The sequence below is a fragment of the Mastomys coucha genome, unplaced genomic scaffold, assembly GCF_008632895.1.
Source record: "Mastomys coucha isolate ucsf_1 unplaced genomic scaffold, UCSF_Mcou_1 pScaffold6, whole genome shotgun sequence".
In the NCBI taxonomy this organism is placed as follows: Eukaryota; Metazoa; Chordata; class Mammalia; order Rodentia; family Muridae; genus Mastomys; species Mastomys coucha.
In genome coordinates, this window is record NW_022196912.1 from 96980109 (window position 1) to 97000171 (window position 20063).

Consider the following 20063-nt stretch of genomic DNA (forward strand, 5'->3'; position numbering starts at 1 on the left):
CACCCCTAATATGATGACAGCAGCAGGCAGGAGGGCTACCCCTAATATGATGACAGCAGGCAGGAGGGCCACCCTAATATGATGAAATTCTCACACCAAAAGAGTGCAGAGGGAAGGAAGCTGAGCTTTCTTAAGACCAAGAAATGTAGTGCCTGACTCCAGGTCTCCAGAAAGAGAGCTTTACTGTGAGATGTGTACATTTGACAGGCAGAAGCAGGCTTAGGAGTTCAAACTCAGCTACTGCTACATAGCAAATTTGAGGTCAGCCTGAGATACATGAGACCCTTTCTCAAGTGAACAAAAAAAAAAAAAAAAGGAATCTATATTCATTTGGAATAAAGTACAGTTACTAATATAACATTTTATACTTTGTTTGCTGTCTCTAAAATATTGATGTAAGAGAATGATTATATGTTGGGTTAATTAAAGGTTACAAGTGTCTTTTTCTCTGAATTTCTTTCATCAGGACTCCTGGGATGGCCAGCACATTCCTGTGCTTTTCTCTGTCTTTTGTGGTTTGTTGGTGGCGGTGTCCTATCACCTCAGCCGACAGAGCAGCGACCCATCTGTGCTCTTGTGAGTCCACTCCTGTTGTGGAACGTTGAAGTTGGCATTTCCCACAGTTCCGACAGCTCTTTCCCTAGTTCTGTCAGGTTCAGCTTATTCTGTGTGCGTTAAAGACACAGTGACTTTGAGTCGTGCTGACTATGCTAACTGAACATGGATGCTGTTAAAGATTCCACTTTTACTTTTTTATTTTGTGTGTGTGTGGTGTGTGTGTATGAGTGTGTGTGTGTACTGATTTTCAAAGTTTGTATATATTTTCTGCTAAAATACTTTTATTTTTTTTCAAATAAAGCTCTTTGATGCAGTCCAAGATTTTTCCAAAAACCGACGAGAAGAACCCAGAAGACCCTCTGTCTGAAGTGAAAGACCCGCTGCCAGAGAAGCTTAGCAACTCTGTTGTAAGTGTAGCTTTATGAACCATGGCTATGGCAGATGATTGCATTATATGACAAGTACTTTTGAAAGTCTTTAGTAATTAGAAGAAATAAGTGTTATTAAATATAGTTCATGAATTCAGTCTAGATTTTAAGATCCTAGTTAAGTATCCTTAAAAAGTCCAGAATAGTCTTGACTAGACTCTAATCCTGTCTGAGTGCTAACAACACCACACAGGCAAAGCTGCACACCTGGTCTCGTGATCAGTCACAGTCAGAGCACAGGCTCCTCACAGTGCTGCCTACAGTCACCTTCAGACTGTTAGGCACACATGGAAAATGAATCTTACTTTTCTTTCTCTGTGTACCTCATCTCCTCAAAGTATGTCATGTGATGTATGGAAATATTCCCTAATTCTCGAAGAGTCTCCGTCTCACATGCTTCTGGTCCTAAACAGTTCAGAAAGTAGATTGTTAGCCTCCATGTGAGAAGTCCTGTCCTCACACGTGGTCTCGATATAGGGGAGAATGTTAAAGGGGTTCGTGTGGAGTAAAATTCAGTCATTTCATTGGTCCTGGAAATGCAGGTCCTCCTCAGGGGAGACAAGGCTCTGGATGTTGACTACAACAGTAGTCTCTCCCGAGCTTCATTTCACTTCCCATGGTTTCATTTACTGGCAGTCAAATCCAGGCCAAAAGTATGAAGTGGAAAATCCCAGAAATAAATAATCTGTAAGCTTTAAGTTGTACAGCACTCTGAGTAGTAGGATGAAATGTTGCATGTTCCATTCAGACATGAAGCCTACCCTTGTTTAGGTTATCTGCTGTGCACACCACTACCATCCACCAATTCCTGAGTAGCTCCTCAGTTATCTATATAGCTGTATAGTGAAGTACCATCTGTAGTTTTAGGTATCCATGGGGGCCATAGAACTTAACTACCTCTAGGTAAGGGCAAAGTACTGGTTAAACTGTTTAATGTAAGTTAGATTATTATTATTCCTGTTGATTAAAAAAAAAACTATGTCATCTGCTTCATTTCTCAAGGGCAATATAAAAAGTGTGTTTTGTGGCCTGGAGAGATAACTCAGCAGTTAAGAGTACTGCTGCTCTTGCAGACAACCTGGGTTCTGTTCTCAGCACCCACATGACAGCCTGCAATTGCCTATAACTCCAGTTCCAGGAGTTCCAGGAGACCCAACACCTCCTGGCTTCTGCAGGCACTGCAGATACGTTGTATAGGTTGTATAGGTAGCATGCGTATAGGCAAAACACTTAAATACCCACAAATACATATGAAAATTTAAAATGAAGTTTCTAGTTCAGAGGAAAGAAGAATTGCTTACTGTGCTCACTAGAGTGTTGATCCCGTGACTCACTTTAGTGTCTCTGTAGGAACCTTGCAAGAGAGTTCTAGCGATTCACACCTGTTTTGCAGGACAAAACACTTTATTTTCTGTTTTATTTTAGATTGTTTTGTTTTTGTGCTGGGCATTGAACCCAGGGTCTTAATGCTTGCAAGACAAACACTCTACTATTGAAGCTCTATCCCTAGTCCCTTCATTTTACATTATTTATGTCTGAATGGTGAAATTACCTAAATATTAATTGAACATAGTATCTATTTTCAGTGAACATGACTGCTCACAAATTCTTCAGAAAAGTGGAAGTGACAAACTACCTCAAGATAAAATTGAAAGAAATTCTCTTTGACTTTAGTTTCTATGTTTGTGTTAAACATGGTGGGATGTTAAATGTGGCTTATGTGTCAGCTGATGAATAGGGCAGCCAGGGAGAGCAAGAAGATCCTGGTTTTACTACAGAGTTGAGCATGCTTCCAAAAACTCAAAACCTGAAATGTTACCAAAGCACCATTCAAAAAAAAAAAAAAAAAACCTTGGGTTTTTAGAATCTTTCTGTGTCCAGAGTTTTAGTTTAGGGATCTTCAACTGGCTGAGTCCACAGAAGTTCTCCAAAGGCTGAGTGAATTCCAGAATTAGAAACACTTTGGGGCCTAAGTTCAAATAAGGGATCCTTAACCTTGTGGAAACCATACATGTGAAGTGTACAGCTTTCTGGCCTCAGAGGATAAACTTTTGTCTTTTTTGTCAATAAAAAAAAAGAAAGTATACTGACTAATGAGGGAAAAAAAATCTTAGAAAACTTTGTTTACAGCATTAGCAAGTAGGTGGGTTGTTTGGGTTCCTACCAAATTCAGAGGAAACCCCAAGTACGAGAAAATTGAGGAAGAAAATAGATTTATTCTGCATAATTATTTTATATGAGAAAAAACAAAAAATTGCTGAAGTATATTGGTGCAAAATTACCTTTTAAGCTTTACCAATTTGGAAAAAAAGAAATCTTTTTTTGTTTTTTAAGATTTATTTATTTATTATAACTAATTACACTGTAGTTGTCTTCAGACATCCCAGAAGAGGGCATCAGATCTCATTATAGGTGGTTGTGAGCCACATGTGGTTGCTGGGAATTGAACTCAGGACTTTCAGAAGGACAGTCAGTGCTCTTAACCACTGAGCCATCTCTCCAGCCCCAGGAAACTTTTTTTAATTGTATGTACAGAAACGCATGGTGTCATTTGGGAGGTGGAGGCAGGGGGATTGGGCAGTAAGTGTCACCCTAACTACATAACAGTTGAGTCGGCCTGGATTACATGAGGCCTCGGCTCAAAAGCAAACGAGTATGTAACTGTTTAATTACTGCCTTTCGTCCCACAGAGTGAGCGCTTACAGTCTGACCTGGTTGTGTGCATCATTATTGGTGTGCTGTATTTCGCTATTCATGTGAGCACGGTGTTCACAGCATTGCAGGTAAGGAGCTCTCTAGTCTGGGCTGATGGAAAGTAATGTTACCATGTGTGACATGGTGGGACTGAAACATTTGGGTCTTTTGTTTTGCTTTTGGTGTGTGTTCCTTTTTAGTAGTAAGTTTTATTCCTTTACAATTTTATATGTATATACTATGTGTTCTTGTCATCCCTCCCAACTTCCCTCCAGTCCCTACCAGCCCTCCTCAAATATCTTTTCCCTACTCACTATTGATTTTGTTTCGTGTCCTGTATAATTGAAGCAGAGCCTAGGTTTGGAGCTAATTATGAGAGCCTGGTAGATTTATCATGGGGTCACAGCTGAACACTGTGCCACTCTCTTCTAGAATCTCTTGGTTGCCACAGTTCGGTAGTGGTCTCCCCACCTATAGCCTGACTTCTGTAGACTCACTCCTAGTATATACTGTTCCTGTGAGTCCATGGCGTGGTGCTGAGTTAGTGCTTACAGTATGGTGTCCTGCTGCCAGTCTCCTCATCTTTCTGCCTCTTCATTCTTTCTGCTCTCACTCTTTCAGTGGTCCCTGAGCCTTGTGGAATATATGAGCTTTTGTTTATGTATTTTATCGAGTTTTCTCTAGGCTATAAGTCTCTGTGAGTAGCTTAGGAGCTTTTCCTGTTACTGCAGAAATCTGAGATGAATTGTATACAGTCTGCATTTCCTTGCTTACTGCTGGCTGCAGACTTTAGTTCTTGTCTGTAGTTCTTCCAGAGGCTCCCCAGGTGTCTTCTAAATGACATCACTTTTCTACAAAGCAAGTGATACTAGAGAAAGCCCCAGCCAAAATGGACTCTTATAGAAGAATCTCTTCTGCAAATGGCACACCCTTCTTTGTTCTCTTGGTCATGTAGACTGACTGGTACAACAGGGGAAGCAAATACACAGAGGTGCAGACACTAAGAAGTCAGGGCCATGGGGACCATACATAGCAGTCAGTCCTCTGGCCCTCATGATCTGTATCCATCCTATATGCAAGATGTGCTTTTTCTACTAAAGTCCCCCAAAGCCTTACTTGAGTACCGCTGGAGAAGTTGAGTCTTGTCATCCAGGCAGGTTGAGGGATGAGTGAGCACCTCTGCTTATCATGGGCAGTTCACAGGAAACTCGTGACTAAATCCCAGTGTTTCCATATGGTGTCACTTCCTTTGGTCTCAAAGATGTCTGAGAATGTATCTTGTTCTGCACATCTTTTATTCTGCACCCTGTCCCCCAGTTCATTTGGGGAGTTATTGCCTGGGGTGTAACTGTAGGATGACAATTTCACTCTTCTAGCATCTGAAAGGTCTCACAAGGTCTTCTTAGTCCTCATCTTCTGATAAGAAGTCTCGTGATTGCCCTGTCTGTATCCCTCTGTGCATAGTGTTTCTTCCTCTGTTGCGTATATAATTTATCTTATCACTAGTAGAGAATAATTTAATTAAAATGTACTTTTATGTGGTTTTCTTTTGCAGCTGAGATCCATTTCTCTGATTCCCACTTTATATTAAGTTTTGAGCCATTGGGCTATTACCCTAGGGTTTGTTTTATTTTGACCTATTCTCACTTCCCTACCCCACCCCGTTAACTCCAGTTGCATGTATCTTGTGGTTGCCTGATGCTGTTTATTTCCATTCTCTTCCTCTGGCTGATGTTGGGTCTGTTGTCTATACTTCACTAATCTTCTCTTCTGTGCCATAATCTCTCAACGGTTCCATTCAGAGTCTTTTTCATTTCATAATCTCTGATTTTCATCTTTAGAAGTCTGCTAAGGCCTTTTTTATATTGTGTGTAGTGTTCTGGACATATGGATTTGACTGTTATTTTTAAGAGCACCTTTATCTTCTGATCCTAACGTCTGTATCACTGTGGGTTAGTTCTGATTGGCTGATTTTTCTGCTTTTACTCTGAGCTGTGGTGTCCTGATTCTTTGTACATAGATTTTTTTCCACAGTTTCACCTATGTACACTTTGCTTACCAACCCCTCCTGTCTCCTAGCTCCCCACTATTCCACCCACCCTCCTACCTCATGAATCTCTTTTGTGCATTCATGTCTTGTTTTGCATTGTGACCCACCAGGATTAACCAGGGCCATCTGTATGACTGGGTTTAGAGCTACCCACTGGAGTGTAGTGAGCTCTCAGCAGAATCTGTTGGCAGCCAGCTTTTGAGAGAGGCAGGGTAGACTAAATGTTGATAAGGCTGTGGCCTACTGTCTGTGGCCCCTTGAGTTAACAGTCCTTCAGTTCTCTCAGCTCTGACCAAAAGTGTTTCTTATTTGTAGCCCTTCATCAGTTTTCCAACTCTGCCTTCCACTCTCCTTGCACACTGCTCCCTCAGTTTTAGATGGTGAAGTTAGTTGTTTAGAGTTGGGCCAAAATCCGGCTTCTTTTCTGCATTTTGGGCAGTCTCTACATTCACACCGTTCATTATAAGAATAGGCGTCCTGGATTCAGGCTCTTGTCTAAGGCAGCTGCTCTTGTCTATGGTGTAAGCAGAGGTATTTAGAAGGTAGTTAGTGTAGTTAACCACAAAAATACACCCCTGCATGGGTCTACTACCTCCCAGACTTGGGTTGTTAGCCAGGCTAACAGTACCAGACATTGGTTCAGCACATCCTCTTGTGGTCTTGAATGCATTCAAAGAACCCTATGGAAAATTATAAGTGGATGCCAACAGTGGAAAATTACCCTTTTAGGTATTAAATTTTGTATTTCCAGAAGAACTTGAACATTGTCCCTAGATAGTCTTATTAATCCTTTAACAGCTTGATCTCCTCGGGTCTTGGTTTTGGTTAAAGCAGGTTATGAGGTGGGACAGGGGCCAGGTTTAGCTAGACCACACTTGCATCTCCTACAAGTAGTGATAGTTACCCTTAGGCTTCTGCTTGATGTATATGAGCCTTGATCTTGTGGGGTGGTGCTCTCCCAGTCCTGTGAGAACCCTGTATGCTTTGTTGTCCCTCCTGTGGTTCTTCATAGTTCCACATACTTTGTGTGCTTCCCGTTCCCATGGAGACTTGAATGACTGCCTACAGATCTCAAGTGTCTCCTCTTTAGTGTCCCTTAGGTTCACAGTCTTTCTGATGAAGTCTGGCTGTCCTCCCAGTTCCTAGCCCTCTCTTGGAGCTGTGAGCAGTGCCAGCACAATCTCCTCCTTGGTTCTCTTCCTTCTGGGCATAGGCTTATTTCTGTAAACCTTGCCTAATACGAACCACTGGGTCATGTGTTTTGTTCGGTTTCCATTCTTTCCTATGGGATGGTAAGTCACTGTTACTCCACTTAGCCAGAAGCAAAGACACATTCGATTATTTAATATTGTTAAGCATGTTTGCTTGTTTTTCTTCTTTCCAATTTGAACTTGCATTCTTGAACACTTAGAAGTGAGATAAGGGCCATGTTCCTCAGGGTACAACTGGACACTCATTCATGTCTAAGGGACTCCAGAGTTTTAGATATATATGACTTTTGGTGTTAATATTAGAAGAAATGGTGTTGATTCCTCCTCCTGTGAATCTAATGTGCAAGGACCTGTCTGACAGCACAACATGCAAAGACATGCTGTTCCATCCTGATCTTCCTCCATGACCTAGCTCACAGCTTTACCCTCACTAGTTCACAGAGTCATGGAGAACATTCTTGGAGCAGGAAGCAATAGTTCTAGCTACTTTCACTGAATATAGTGTCAGGCACCAGCAGAGTTGCCATATTTCAGAGGTGTGTAAGGGCAGTCAATTAACAGTAGTGGCTCATTTAGGCAGAAAAAAAAAAAAACCTACAAATACAGAAACAAACTTTATTTGTTTGTTTTGGATTCTAAGATTAACTTTACTGTTCCTCATAATTGGATGAAAACTGAAACCAAAAGTCAGAGCTGTGCATGAAGCCAGCAGGGGCTCCTCCCCTCCTCTCACCCTGAATTCTGTCTTTCTTTCAGCCTGCTCTCAAGTATGTGCTATATGCACTGGTTGGCGTTGTGGGACTCATAACCCATTATGTGTTGCCTCAAGTAAGGAAGCAGCTACCATGGCACTGCTTCTCTCGGCCTCTGCTGAAGACAGCCGAGCACAATCAGTATGAAGTGCGAAGTGAGTATGTCTTGACACCCTTGGTCACTTTGGTATGCCGGCTCACTTTGGTATGCCAGCAGGTGACAGCATTGGGTCACACTTTAGCTCACGCTTCTTGCAGTGGAGTTGAAGCTTCTAGTGAGGTGTCTCCTGCAGGGCACTTCTTCTGCTAAAAGAGCAGCGACTGTGCTCCCCGGCCATCATCCAAGAGTACTTACACTTCCTGCTCTAACTCTCCCATGCCTGTTGCTGGTGTGTCTGGAGTATGACTTCTTTAACAGTCCCTGACCCATTTTCTCCCTAATCATTATACAGGCAGCTCATTCCCCATCCAGTCCTCCATTTGAAAGGTTTTAACTTAAGCATAAGGAAGGAAGAAAGGCCTTTGTCCCTTATGCCACAAGAAACACTGTCCTACTTAAGAACAGTAGTGATGGTCCTTTCTGTAATTGCTGCTCAGATTTGGGATAAGGAATGAAATGACTGGAGAAGAGATGAAGGCCTGTCCATCCAGCCAGCTTCTCCCTTCCACTGTAAATTGTGACTCAGTCTTCCTTGTCCATTGGTCCTGGGACGGGCCGTGCTACACACAAGTGACTGAATTAACCAAGCTTTTCTCCTCAGACTTCAATGAACTACTGTAAAGAGGGTGACTCACCCAGTCATTTGAGTATGAGTTGATATTTTTGAAGAACATTGAAGCCTTTGAAACTGTAAGAGAGTTGACTTTCTTTTCTCACAATGGGCCTCTTAGTGAAACTGACTGAAGTAGTGTGGTCCTAGTGCTGACCACAGTCTGGACCCTGGAGACACCACCGAATACTAATGAACAAGGTGCAGGGTGATGCTCTGGAGGCCTTTTGCAAAACAAGTGCCCTTTTAGTGAGGGAAACTAAAGGAAACTGGAAGGCCCAGTGTTGGCCAGCTCTCGGCATCAGTGGCTGACAGGTTCTTGTTTGCTTTTGTTTCCTATGATGAATCATTCCTATCACTTTTACATATAAATAGTACCAAATATTTCATTTCTCAAATCAATAGTTTTATTGGTTGTGCAGTTCTTTATTTTAATGTAAAGTTTTTACAGATTTTGAGTGGCCGTTGCATTTTTGACTTACTGAAAGTGCTGGACTGTAGAAGTAAACTGGTTTTGGGGGGTTCTTTGGGAGGGGGATCTTTGGGAGAGGGTTCTTTGGGGGGGTTCTTTGGGAGGGGGTTCTTTGGGGGGGTTCTTTGGGAGGGGATTCTTTGGGAGGGGATTCTTTTGGTTTTTAATTTGTACTGATGTTAGAAATGTAAAGACTGCCTAGCATCCTGGTGTTCTGTTTTTACATAGCCGAATAGCTTGTTACCTTAGCCACCATATGCTACTAGTGAAGAAAATGCCTTATAAACTGGGTGCCCTTAAGCTTTGTGTATGTACATCTACAGCATACGCTTCCCACTGTCAGAGCAGATACTTTAATAGGGCTTACTTATCTAGGATTGAGGCTCAGCCCAAGATCCTTTAGGAACTCTTTCTATATACAAAATAGAAAATGAGAAAAATTATAGTGAAAAATAAGATCTTAAGAAATGGAAATTTTGCTGGAGATGCAGGTGAATGGTAAGCAGTTGACTCCTGTATGTTAAAGCCCTGGCGTGACACGTAGCTTTACACAACAGCTTACAAAATAAAGTTACCTAAGTGTGAGTCATGTCTAGGTCAGAAACTATATGTGCATGTGCTTTTGCGTGTGTGTGTGTGTGTGTGTGTGTGTGTGCACCTGAGTATGTGTGTGTCTGCACATGTGTATGCCTGCGTTTGTGTGTGCATGCATACATGTGTGTAATCACATAAAAGTTGACCATTGAAGTACGGGCTTCTTATGATTTTGTACTCAAAGCATTGAGCTAAATTTGAGTCCTAAGTTCATCCTTTCTTCTTACCATATGCCCGACTGCTTTAAGCACTGTATGAATTGTGATCTTCTGGACTTGTTGCCTCATCAGATGCTGCCACCATGATGTGGTTCGAAAAACTTCATGTGTGGCTTCTTTTTGTGGAGAAGAATATCATCTATCCACTGATTGTCCTCAACGAGCTTAGCAGCAGTGCAGAGACAATTGCCAGCCCAAAGAAACTAGACACAGAGTGAGTATATAGTCATTTGACCCGTGTCTTTAGATTAGAACAGTAATAAGCAACGCCTCACACACATGGCGGAGCATCTTCAATCATTGGTCAAATACCACTGAACACTGTTTCTGTCACATGTCATCAGAAGAGGAATCTCTCAAGTAAATCATCTTCCCTTTTTTAGGCATCACTGTATTTTTACTATTCTTGACTTTTTAGTGTCAGGCAGTATTTTATAGAGGGTGCTTCTTAGGTCAAATGAGTTTGGGTGCCTGCTAAATGGCTTGCAGGTAAAGGTTCCTACTGACAGGCCTCACAACCTGAACTCAATCCCTGGACCCACAGAATAGAAGAGGACCATCTCCAGCACATTGTCTTCTGACCACCACACATGAGATGGCAAGTGTGCGTGTGCACACACATCTGTATGCATTGATGCAAAATAGATGAAAAAGCGTAATTTTAATATTACAAGTAAAGTTAGTTTAATATTAGATGGCAGGTTTGGGAGGCGGCTCTTGTGTATTGTGCACATTAGACCATGTAGGTGGTCATTTGCCTACACAGTTGTCCTCTGTCAGACTCAGTAGTTTTAGTTCCATGTTAGGGAGTGTTGGTACATGTTTTTTGTGTATTAAATGCTCTAGTGTTAAATTGAAAAGCTAGAGAACCAGGTTTTAGAACTATAACTTCTAATTTTAAACATGCTTACTTATGTAGAGGATAAAATTCATAGTGTGTACTAATAAAGAATGTTGTATTGGTGCCTTTCAGGGTGTCATAGACATCATGGAGATCACTGTTACTGTATATCTATTTCCTAAGACAAAGGAGCTGCCAGTGTGATCTCCTGAGTAGTGGGATTACAGTTGTGTGTGTTTGCGCATGCATGCACAGACACACACACACACCACACGCACAAACACTGATTCTATACATTAATTCCAGAAGTCTGTCTGGTCTCTCTCAAAAGCTTAGCGAGCACATGCTGACCTCAGGCTTGGCGGAGGCTGGGTGTTTGCTGATGGACTGTGCCTATCTCTGCTACAGGTTGGGTGCTTTGATGATCACCATCGCTGGCCTGAAGCTGCTGCGCTCTTCCTTCAGCAGCCCCACGTACCAGTACATCACCGTCATCTTCACTGTGCTCTTTTTCAAGTTTGACTATGAAGCCTTCTCAGAGACGATGCTGCTGGATCTCTTCTTCATGTCCATCCTGTTCAGCAAGGTAAGCCATCATGGCGCATCCACCCCTGCAGAAAGAAGCTCGTCACTGGCTGACATGCTTGGCAAGGTTTATGCTGCTGTTATATTCGACTACGGGCTTCTAAGTAGTAGTCTTCCCCTCTCGGCAGTTATTTTGGAGCATATTAAATCCAGGAAGCAGTGTTTGCCACATGGCTCGCTCATAAGAGCCAAAGTCAAATAAGACTTACATGTGGTGGACTGTGTCCACTGGCAGCAAGCAGTTGACGTTCAGACAGATGTCTAGTACAAAGAGAAATTGCTGTTCAATAGACAGTGGCCACTGTATTAGATTTTCTCCTGGTTCCTTGTGACATTACATTTGGAACATATTTACTCCAAAGGGATGATGCTCAGGGGAGATATGTCCTGGGATAAAGTACACACGTGTATTAGAGACACCTAGAGTTTCTGTTCCAGGACATCAGTCTTGTTGCTTCTACTCCTCGCTTGGCTGGCAGAAGCAGTAATGCTGTGATTGGCCAGAAGAGGGCACAGAACTCTTAAAAACACCAATCCAGAAGTCCACGTCTGCATTTAAAAAATCTTCATATCATATTGACGCCAGTGTTTTGGCAGTTGGTAAATCTTGTCTTGCTGTGTGCTGGGAAATGGCTAGAGCGCCGTTTGCCTGGAAGAAGACACATCTTGCATGCTGTTTGTCTTCTGGTTGAAGCATCTGCTTAGAGTTTTCCTGACGGCTCTTTCTTTCTTCTCACAGCTTTGGGAACTCCTCTATAAACTGCAGTTCGTGTATACCTATGTTGCTCCCTGGCAGATCACGTGGGGCTCTGCATTCCATGCTTTTGCTCAGCCCTTTGCGGTGCCCCGTATCCTTCACTACAGTTTATGACAATGGCTAGTCATATCCTTGAAGAGAACGTCAGCCTACAGCAGGCATGCCAGAGACTGTGACAAGCTGGCAAAGCCACACAGGCTTGGAGAACCACCTATTCTGATTTAGTTTGTGCAACCCACAGTTGAACCAAATACAAGCAGAGATTAAGGATTTGTAATAAGTAATGCTATTTTTAAATTTTATACTTAAAATGTAAGTATGATTGGTAATAAAGTTTGGGAACTTTTAATGTACTCGGGGTAAATGAACAGAACGTTTTCCACAACAGTCTTAATTAAATACCTGGGTGGAAGTTTCTATCATGCCTTCAAAGTGCTTTCAAGTAACCAGGAGGACTAGGGGCCCCAGCTGTGCTCAAAGTTTCACTACATGTATTACTATTTGAGTATTTACGTGCTCTCCTAGCGCCTTAACCTGCAGAGCTGTCTCATTTGGCCCCAAGTTCTGTGTTTGGCCTCCGTAAAGGTGACCCTGAGTATATCAGTGCAAGGTTGATACGTGCCTTTCCCCTCTTTTCTTTTTCCTGTCTGTTGTGTTTGTTCCTTAACTGTTTGCGCGTAGACTCAGCTATGCTGTTTGTTCAAGCAGTAGTGTCAGCCTTCTTCTCCACTCCACTAAACCCCTTCCTGGGGAGCGCCATATTCATCACCTCCTATGTTAGGCCTGTCAAGTTCTGGGAGAGAGACTACAAGTGAGTGAATGGAGCACACAGAAGCCAGTTTCTGTCTTCTCTACAGAAAAGAACAATCGACGGCATCATCATAAAAAATATTTTTGATCACAAGTTGTTTGATAAAATATTTGCTTTGCTAAAAATTTACGTTTATTTCTAAAAATTGAAGATTATATAAATAGCCTTGAGGAAATTGATCTTTATTTTCTCAACTATTTGTGTGATTCCTTTTGGGGGGGAGTTGTGGGGTTTATTTTTTTGTTTTTGGGATTTTGTTTGTTTGTTTGTTTGTTTTGTTTTTTGAGACAGGGTTTCTCTGTATAGCCCTGGCTGTCCTAGACCTCACACTGTAGACCAGGCTGGCCTCAAACTCAGAAATCCGCCTGCCTCTGCCTCCCAAGTGCTGGGATTAAGGCGTGTGCCACCACCGCCCGTCTTATTTGTGTGATTCTTAAAAGTATAATCCTAGTTATACTCCTCTGCATTTTTTATACTTGGAGTTAAGCCCTATCAGTAACACTGTGATTTTATATAATACAATGTTGCACCATTATACCAGCTGTGGTATGTTACAGCATATGTTCCTTAGAATTGTGTTTCTAAAGCTTTCACAGAGTCCTTTGCCTTTTCAGGAAGGAAAGTTTCTGGTAACTTCATTCAGCCCCTGTCTTCCTTTGTGCGTGAGATTCATTGACTGGCTGTTTAGTCCAATGCTTAGAACAGTCTAAGTGAGGGTATACAAATGTCAAAGTGTATATTAGCATGTTGATCTACCAATGCCTTTTTCCTACATTGCTAAGCAGTGGCACTTTTATTCAGGAAAATAATGGTCTCAACTTTGAAACAGTGAGCTAGCTTATATACTTGAAATCTCCACTTGGCCTTCATCTAAAACTACGTAGTATTTCCAATGTTGCTGAATTTATATCACTTTCTGTGTCCTATTATACTGGGCCAACTTCTATCGTGAAGTTATATTCTATGATGGTAGTTCCTAACAGTTTGTATCAATAATTTTTTTGTTTGCTTTTAAGACAGAGTCCACTATGTAGTCTGCCCTGGAACTCATTATGTAGACTAGGCTGGCCTCAAACTCAGATGATTGTGAGCCACCACGAGGTTACTGGGAACTGAACTCAGTACATCTGGAAAAATACCCAGTGTTGTTAACCACTGAGCCATCTCGCCAGGCTTGTATCACATTTTGGGTACCCTTAAAAATACTCAAGATGCCATAGTATTTAAATAGAGATGTTCTTTAATAACATTTTCGAACAAACCTATGAAAAAGTCATGTTTACTCATTTAAAAATAAGAAATACTCCCTATGCCCATCATTCCAGAACTAAGACTGAAGCATGAAGATTAAAGATTCAAGCCTCCTTGGGCTACATAGCAAGACGCTGTCTTTTTTTTTTTTTTTAATGGGATGAGGAAAGGGGGAGGGGGACCATATCCTATATTAGCATAAATATAGCATTTTAAACTAATAAGGATATTTTCCACCTATCAAAATTTTAGTAGGAAAATTATAGATTGCATTGTTTGCAGTTTTCCAGAACTTTAATGTTGTGTTTGCTAAGAGACAAGTCAGGTCCCCACTTCCTGCTTTTGCATCCACTCTTACTGTACATTCTGTATCTGTTGCAGTAGGACATTTTATGTCCATTCGTGTAGTGCAGTATGACATTTTGTATCCACTCTTGCAGCATAACATTTTGATTGAAATGATAGAAGAAAAACTAACCTCACAGATACACAGTTGAAAAAGGATTTTTTTAATGTGTGTGAGTGTTCTGTCTGCATATGTGCATGTGTATTGCATATTGACTTGTCCTGGAGGAATTCAGAAGAGGACATTGAATCCCCTGGGACTAGAGTTCAGGGTAGAGAGCTACCATGCGGGCACTGGGAACCCAACCCAGGTTCATTACAGGAGCAGCTAGTGCTCGTGAACACTGACCAGCTCTCTAGCCCCAAGAAAAAAAAAGCCTGTTGTGGATGCTTTTCCTTGTTTCCCTTCACCAGAAGTCAACAAATAATGGTTTGGTTTGGTTTGGTTTTGTTGGTTATTTGAAACGGTTTCTTTGTGTAGTCCTGGCTATCCTAGTACTCATTCTGTAGACCAGGCTTGCCTGGTCAGAGATCTGCTTGTCTCTGACTCCTGAGTGCTAGGACTAAAGGTGTATACCACCACTACCTGGCAAATGATGGTTTTTAAAAAGCTAGTTGTAGTGTGGAGTCTAAACTCTACCTGTTACATCTGTATTAAATATCCATCTTGTTTGAATGAGTGTTTGCTTGGACATACATGTTAGCGTTTGTTGGTTATTTGACTAGGTCATGCTTGTTGAGTGAGATGGATCTCCAAGTACTGATGCAGGAGCTATACAACACTTTTAAAAGGTGGTCACAGCATCAACAATCCCCAAAGAAAAATAATTAAAGTGTATTGCTCTAAGAAGCTGTCAACACTCATGGGTGTGGGTACAGGTTTTCCTAAACTCTTAAGTTTTTAAAAATTTGAATTATGTTGTTGAGAGCTTCTGCCATATTCCCTTGAAAAAATGAGGTCTCTTCCTTGTGTTGATAAATGTCTGTTAAGCAACAGATCTGAATAATCTCATCCCTTCTTACCTTCTTCACCATTTGAAGTAGCAGTGGTTCTTAGAAGGGAGCCAGCAGTTGAGCTTTTAGTTGAGATCATTGCACAGCCATCTTCCCTCTGGGCAGCACAGCACTTGAGAGTGGGCACCATGCTCTCTGCACTGTCTCATTTTATACATAGGCTGCTAATGTGGCCTCCCCCAAGGAGTTGAGAATTCAAACTTTTCACTGGGGCATTCTTAGATAAGTTAGCAGACTGATTTTACTTGTGTGGCAGTGAAGGAACACATGGTACTGTTTGGGACCACTGCCTCGGTTCCTGATCAGCACCAGCCTTTGTGGGCCATGGTTTTATAATGCCAGTGCAGGCCTCAGCATGGTGAGAAACAGCAAGCATCCAGCAGCAATGTAGGATGACTCTGACCTGGAAAACTCTTCCGTGCACCTTGGTGCCTCTGGATATTTCTAAATGCGCTTTCCCTGAAAAGGAATTCCATGGTCGTATACTTGGGAAAGCTGTGCTCTTTGCATCTGGTCAGTTTTTGTTGTGGTACATTCATATGTGTCTTCTTACACTCTGTAAGGAAACATGAATGAGGAGAAATTTAGGTTTATGTGTTGTGAAAATATGTAGGAAGAAAATAAAAGTGTAATCAAGTCTGTGCTGCCAAGTTGATGGTTATCTAGCCATAGTGTGTTCCCAGAGATTTTCCTACAGAGGTGACATTTATCTGTGTCTTAATTTCTCCCTTGCTCTTATTTTTTTTAAGTATAAAATACTAAAAATGTTTTATTTTGTTTTCTTCAGCACAAAACGTGTAGACCATTCAAATACCAGGTTGGCTTCTCAGCTTGATAGAAATCCAGGTAAGAGTCCTATTTATAAAAAAGACGAGAGCCAGAAGATTTGGTTTCTTTGTATGTTCATGTACATAGTCATGTATGGACACACACACACACACACACGTTCATGGCTTCACTCCCACTTACTATAAATTCTCTAAAAGGAGACAGGATCTCTCTGTAGCCCAACCTGGCTTCGAACACAGTATAGTGCAGATTCACTATCCTCCTGCAGACACAAAAAAATAATCATTTTTTAAAAATCAACTATCTTTTGCTTTTCTTATTTCCTTTAACAAAGTTCAGTATATGTGACTTAAAGCATATCCGCTGTATATACTTATCCATTATGAAATGTATCTTAAGAATGCAGATAGAAGTTTTTAGGGGGGCCATTCAAGGATGGTCCTTATGTAAGCTGAGTAGAGACCAGACAAAAATTAGGTAAGAACACTGAATGCTCCAACTCAGGTCCTTTCCCCCCAAGTAAATATTCAAACTTAGTCTTATTTAATTGTGTGCATGAATGTCATGGGGGTTTTCTAATTTCTACCCAAGATGAGGCTTAAGTGGGTTGAATTTTGGTTGTGGTATCATTATCTAAAGTTTGCTTCTTAGCTGATTTAGAAAATCTTACTTTATCACCCTATTCCTGGGAATCTTGCTGCTCTAACGAAACGAGACTAATGAATCCGTTAATTAGCTCAGGAAACTATTAATTAATTCCTCCAACAAACATTACTCCCAAGTGGACAAGAATGTGCCACTTTACTCATAAAGTTCTTCAAATGCTTTATCCATCTCAGAAACCAAACTCTAATAATCTAATTGATTTTCAGTTATAAAACTGAATTAGGGAGTTATTTAGTTGACATTAATCACTTAGAGTCTCACAGAGGGAAGAACGAGCGCCTCCCGAGTGAGAGCGTGCAGACTTAGAGTTCTCGGATGCTGTGACAGGGGAAGAGGTCCTGAGGAAGAGTCTACACACCTTTTTAATGGACAGATATACAGCTAGCATAATTAGACTCATTTTTCCTCACTGTCTTCATGTGTAGTTAGTGTGAGTTTAAAATAACTCCCAAGCCTTGAATATTTGCCTTTCTCCAGTGCTTTGACTACAGCTTAGGGCTGGCTGCGGTGGGTGGGATACGTGCAAAAGGTGGTTGTCTGTCTCCTCTAGTTCCAGGATGTTCTCCCAGTGCTTCCAGTGTGACCTCATAGCCAGCTCTGCAGCTGCTGCTCTGTCCACATGTTCAGTTCATGTCTGTTTCATATAAGCCTTCATGTGTTTGCGCTTTGACTCATTTGTCTTTGTTTTGGATTTGTTGGTTAAAATATGACATAGTCTTGCCAACAACCATCTTTTTGTTCCCTTGAATTTTGCATCTTGTATGTTTTTGGTGGGAAGTCTTGTAGAAGACCTTGAATCATAAACAACTCGAAAGTTCTTAGGAGTTCTAGTCAGAACTCCACACTGAACAAATGGGGAACTTCCATTTAGAGGACTATTGAGACTTTTCTTTCAAGACTTATTTTATTTTTAATTATGTGTACACTTGCATGCCTGAGTGTATGTGCGCTCGAGCGTGTGCACGTGCACACACATGGGTATAGATTCTGTGGATACCAGAAGAGGGAAATCCTAGAGCTGGCAGTAACAGGCTTTTGAGCTAGCTGCCTGGTACTGGTACTTGGAACAAAACCTAGCTCCTCTATAAGAACTACACATGCTTTTAACTGCTGAACTCTCTCTCCAGCCCCTTGACTCCTAAATCTTGATTCTGAAGCTTTATTTATTATTTGCTATTTATTAATGAGGTTTTATTGCTGTGATAAAATACCCAAGATGAACATCCTCAAAGGGGGGGTGGATGTACTCTGTTCACAGTTTCAGAGGTGTAAGTCTTGGGTTGTCTGGCACCATTGGGCTATGTGCTGTGCTGAGGCAGAGCCTCAGGACCCAGGAACGTGTGGCAGCAGAGCTGCCCCTGCCAGGTGCCAGGCACTCTTCACGGGCATGTTCCCAAGCCATATTTCCTGCTGTTTTTACCTCCTGGTAATGTCCCCAGCTGGGCAGGAATCTTTGGGGGATGTTGTGCATCTAAACCATAGCATGGTTTTCTTCTTAGATATAATTCGTAGGTATATGGTATATATTTTTTTCCTGTCAAATAAATGTAAACATGGCCATAAGAGGAATTTAGTTTTTAGGCTGTTCATTTAGATTGTTTTGTTTCACCCTGTAGCCCAGGCTGGCTCCAGATTTGTGTCAGTCTCCCTGCCTTTGCTCTTGAGTGCTGGGTATGCAGTCTACGTTATGATATCTGCCTGATTTCAGTCTTTTTAGTGATCTTGTTCATCAATGCAACAGGTACTTAAAGTGAAATAAACTTTTCTTAAACTCTCTTCTTACAGGATCAGATGACAACAATCTAAATTCTATCTTCTATGAACATTTAACCAGATCCCTGCAGCACAGTCTTTGTGGTGATTTGCTGCTAGGACGCTGGGGAAACTATAGTACTGGGGACTGTTTCATCCTTGCCTCTGACTATCTCAATGCATTAGTACACCTCATAGAGATAGGCAATGGCCTGGTCACTTTCCAGCTGCGGGGACTTGAGTTCAGAGGTAAGACATTCAGTCACCTTTTAGTTGTATAGGTACCTGTAGTAGCAAAGTTGTGTACATTTAAATCCCAAATGAAAGGTGTCAGAATTAGCTGTTAAGAGCATTTGCTGCTCATCCAGAGGACCCAAGTCCTGCTCCCAGCACCCAGACCAGGTGGCTCACAGCTCTACTTCCAGGGAGTCTGACTTTATTTTTAATTATGTGTATACTTGCATGCCTTGCATGCATGTGGTGCGTGCGTGCGTGCGTGCGTGCGTGCGTGCGTGTGTGTGTGTGTGTGTGTGTGTGTGTACATATATGTATATATAGTACATATATACACACACATATACATACATATATACATACTCAGGGATACACACACATAATAAATAAATCTTTAAAAAATTACAAAATTAGATCTTTGAGGTTGTTGCCCCTTCCACCAGCCCTCCACAATTTTATGTGCTGACAAGCCAGTTCATTCTACACAGAAAATTATACATTCAGAAAAATACCAACTTAAATTATCAAATCCTGCACAATAACTAGCTTGTACACATTAGTAGGAGCTCGTTTTACGTTCAGCGACCTTCTGCTGCTTTTTGTGACGAATGGACATTGTTAGAAGATAAGCATTTGCTCATTTGGGCTTCACTTGGTATTAATGCAGTTGTAAGCCCATTAAAGTTTTTTGGAAGTCTGTTAGAATTAAGGAAACGTCTTTATAGCATAAATTCCCAGGCCTTTGGTGTGATGAACAGAGAACCTGCCTGAGTTCTGGAGTGTGCTAGAGTCTGGTGATGAATATTCCAGAGCCCGAGTCACATACTCCGAGTCACTGTAAAATATGTCTTTTCTAATTATCTGCCTCATACGCACTCTTTCCCAGTCGCTGGTCTTTGCCTTTGTCTGTAACGGTCTTGTCTTTTCTAAGGGACCTACTGTCAGCAGCGGGAAGTGGAAGCCATTACAGAAGGAGTAGAAGAAGACGAAGGGTTTTGCTGCTGTGAGCCTGGCCATGTACCGCATGTGCTTTCCTTTAATGCTGCGTTTGGCCAGCGCTGGCTGGCATGGGAAGTGGTTGTCACTAAGTACATTCTGGAGGGCTACAGCATCACTGACAACAGTGCTGCTTCCATGCTTCAAGTCTTTGACCTTCGCCGAGTCCTTACCACCTATTACGTCAAGGTAAAGTATGTGCCTGCCTGGACCTCTAAGCAGCTGGCTGCTTTCTTGGGAAAGACCCACACAGGCGCATGGGCACCCACACACAT

General features: G+C 41.7%; 1 protein-coding gene across 7 annotated transcripts in view; it reads left to right on the forward strand.

Annotated features, from left to right (window-relative positions):
- Pcnx1 (pecanex 1) overlaps window positions 1-20063 on the forward strand; it is a 150317-nt gene that overhangs the window by 108865 nt on the left and 21389 nt on the right. For all 7 annotated transcript variants that reach the window (XM_031356333.1, XM_031356338.1, XM_031356335.1 and 4 more), the window contains 11 exons: window positions 467-576; window positions 860-965; window positions 3677-3769; window positions 7698-7848; window positions 9820-9961; window positions 10997-11174; window positions 11913-12021; window positions 12612-12741; window positions 16139-16197; window positions 18592-18807; window positions 19724-19977. In XM_031356333.1, the coding sequence (XP_031212193.1) occupies window positions 467-576; window positions 860-965; window positions 3677-3769; window positions 7698-7848; window positions 9820-9961; window positions 10997-11174; window positions 11913-12021; window positions 12612-12741; window positions 16139-16197; window positions 18592-18807; window positions 19724-19977 (1548 nt within the window). The remainder of the gene's footprint in view (window positions 1-466; window positions 577-859; window positions 966-3676; window positions 3770-7697; window positions 7849-9819; window positions 9962-10996; window positions 11175-11912; window positions 12022-12611; window positions 12742-16138; window positions 16198-18591; window positions 18808-19723; window positions 19978-20063) is intronic.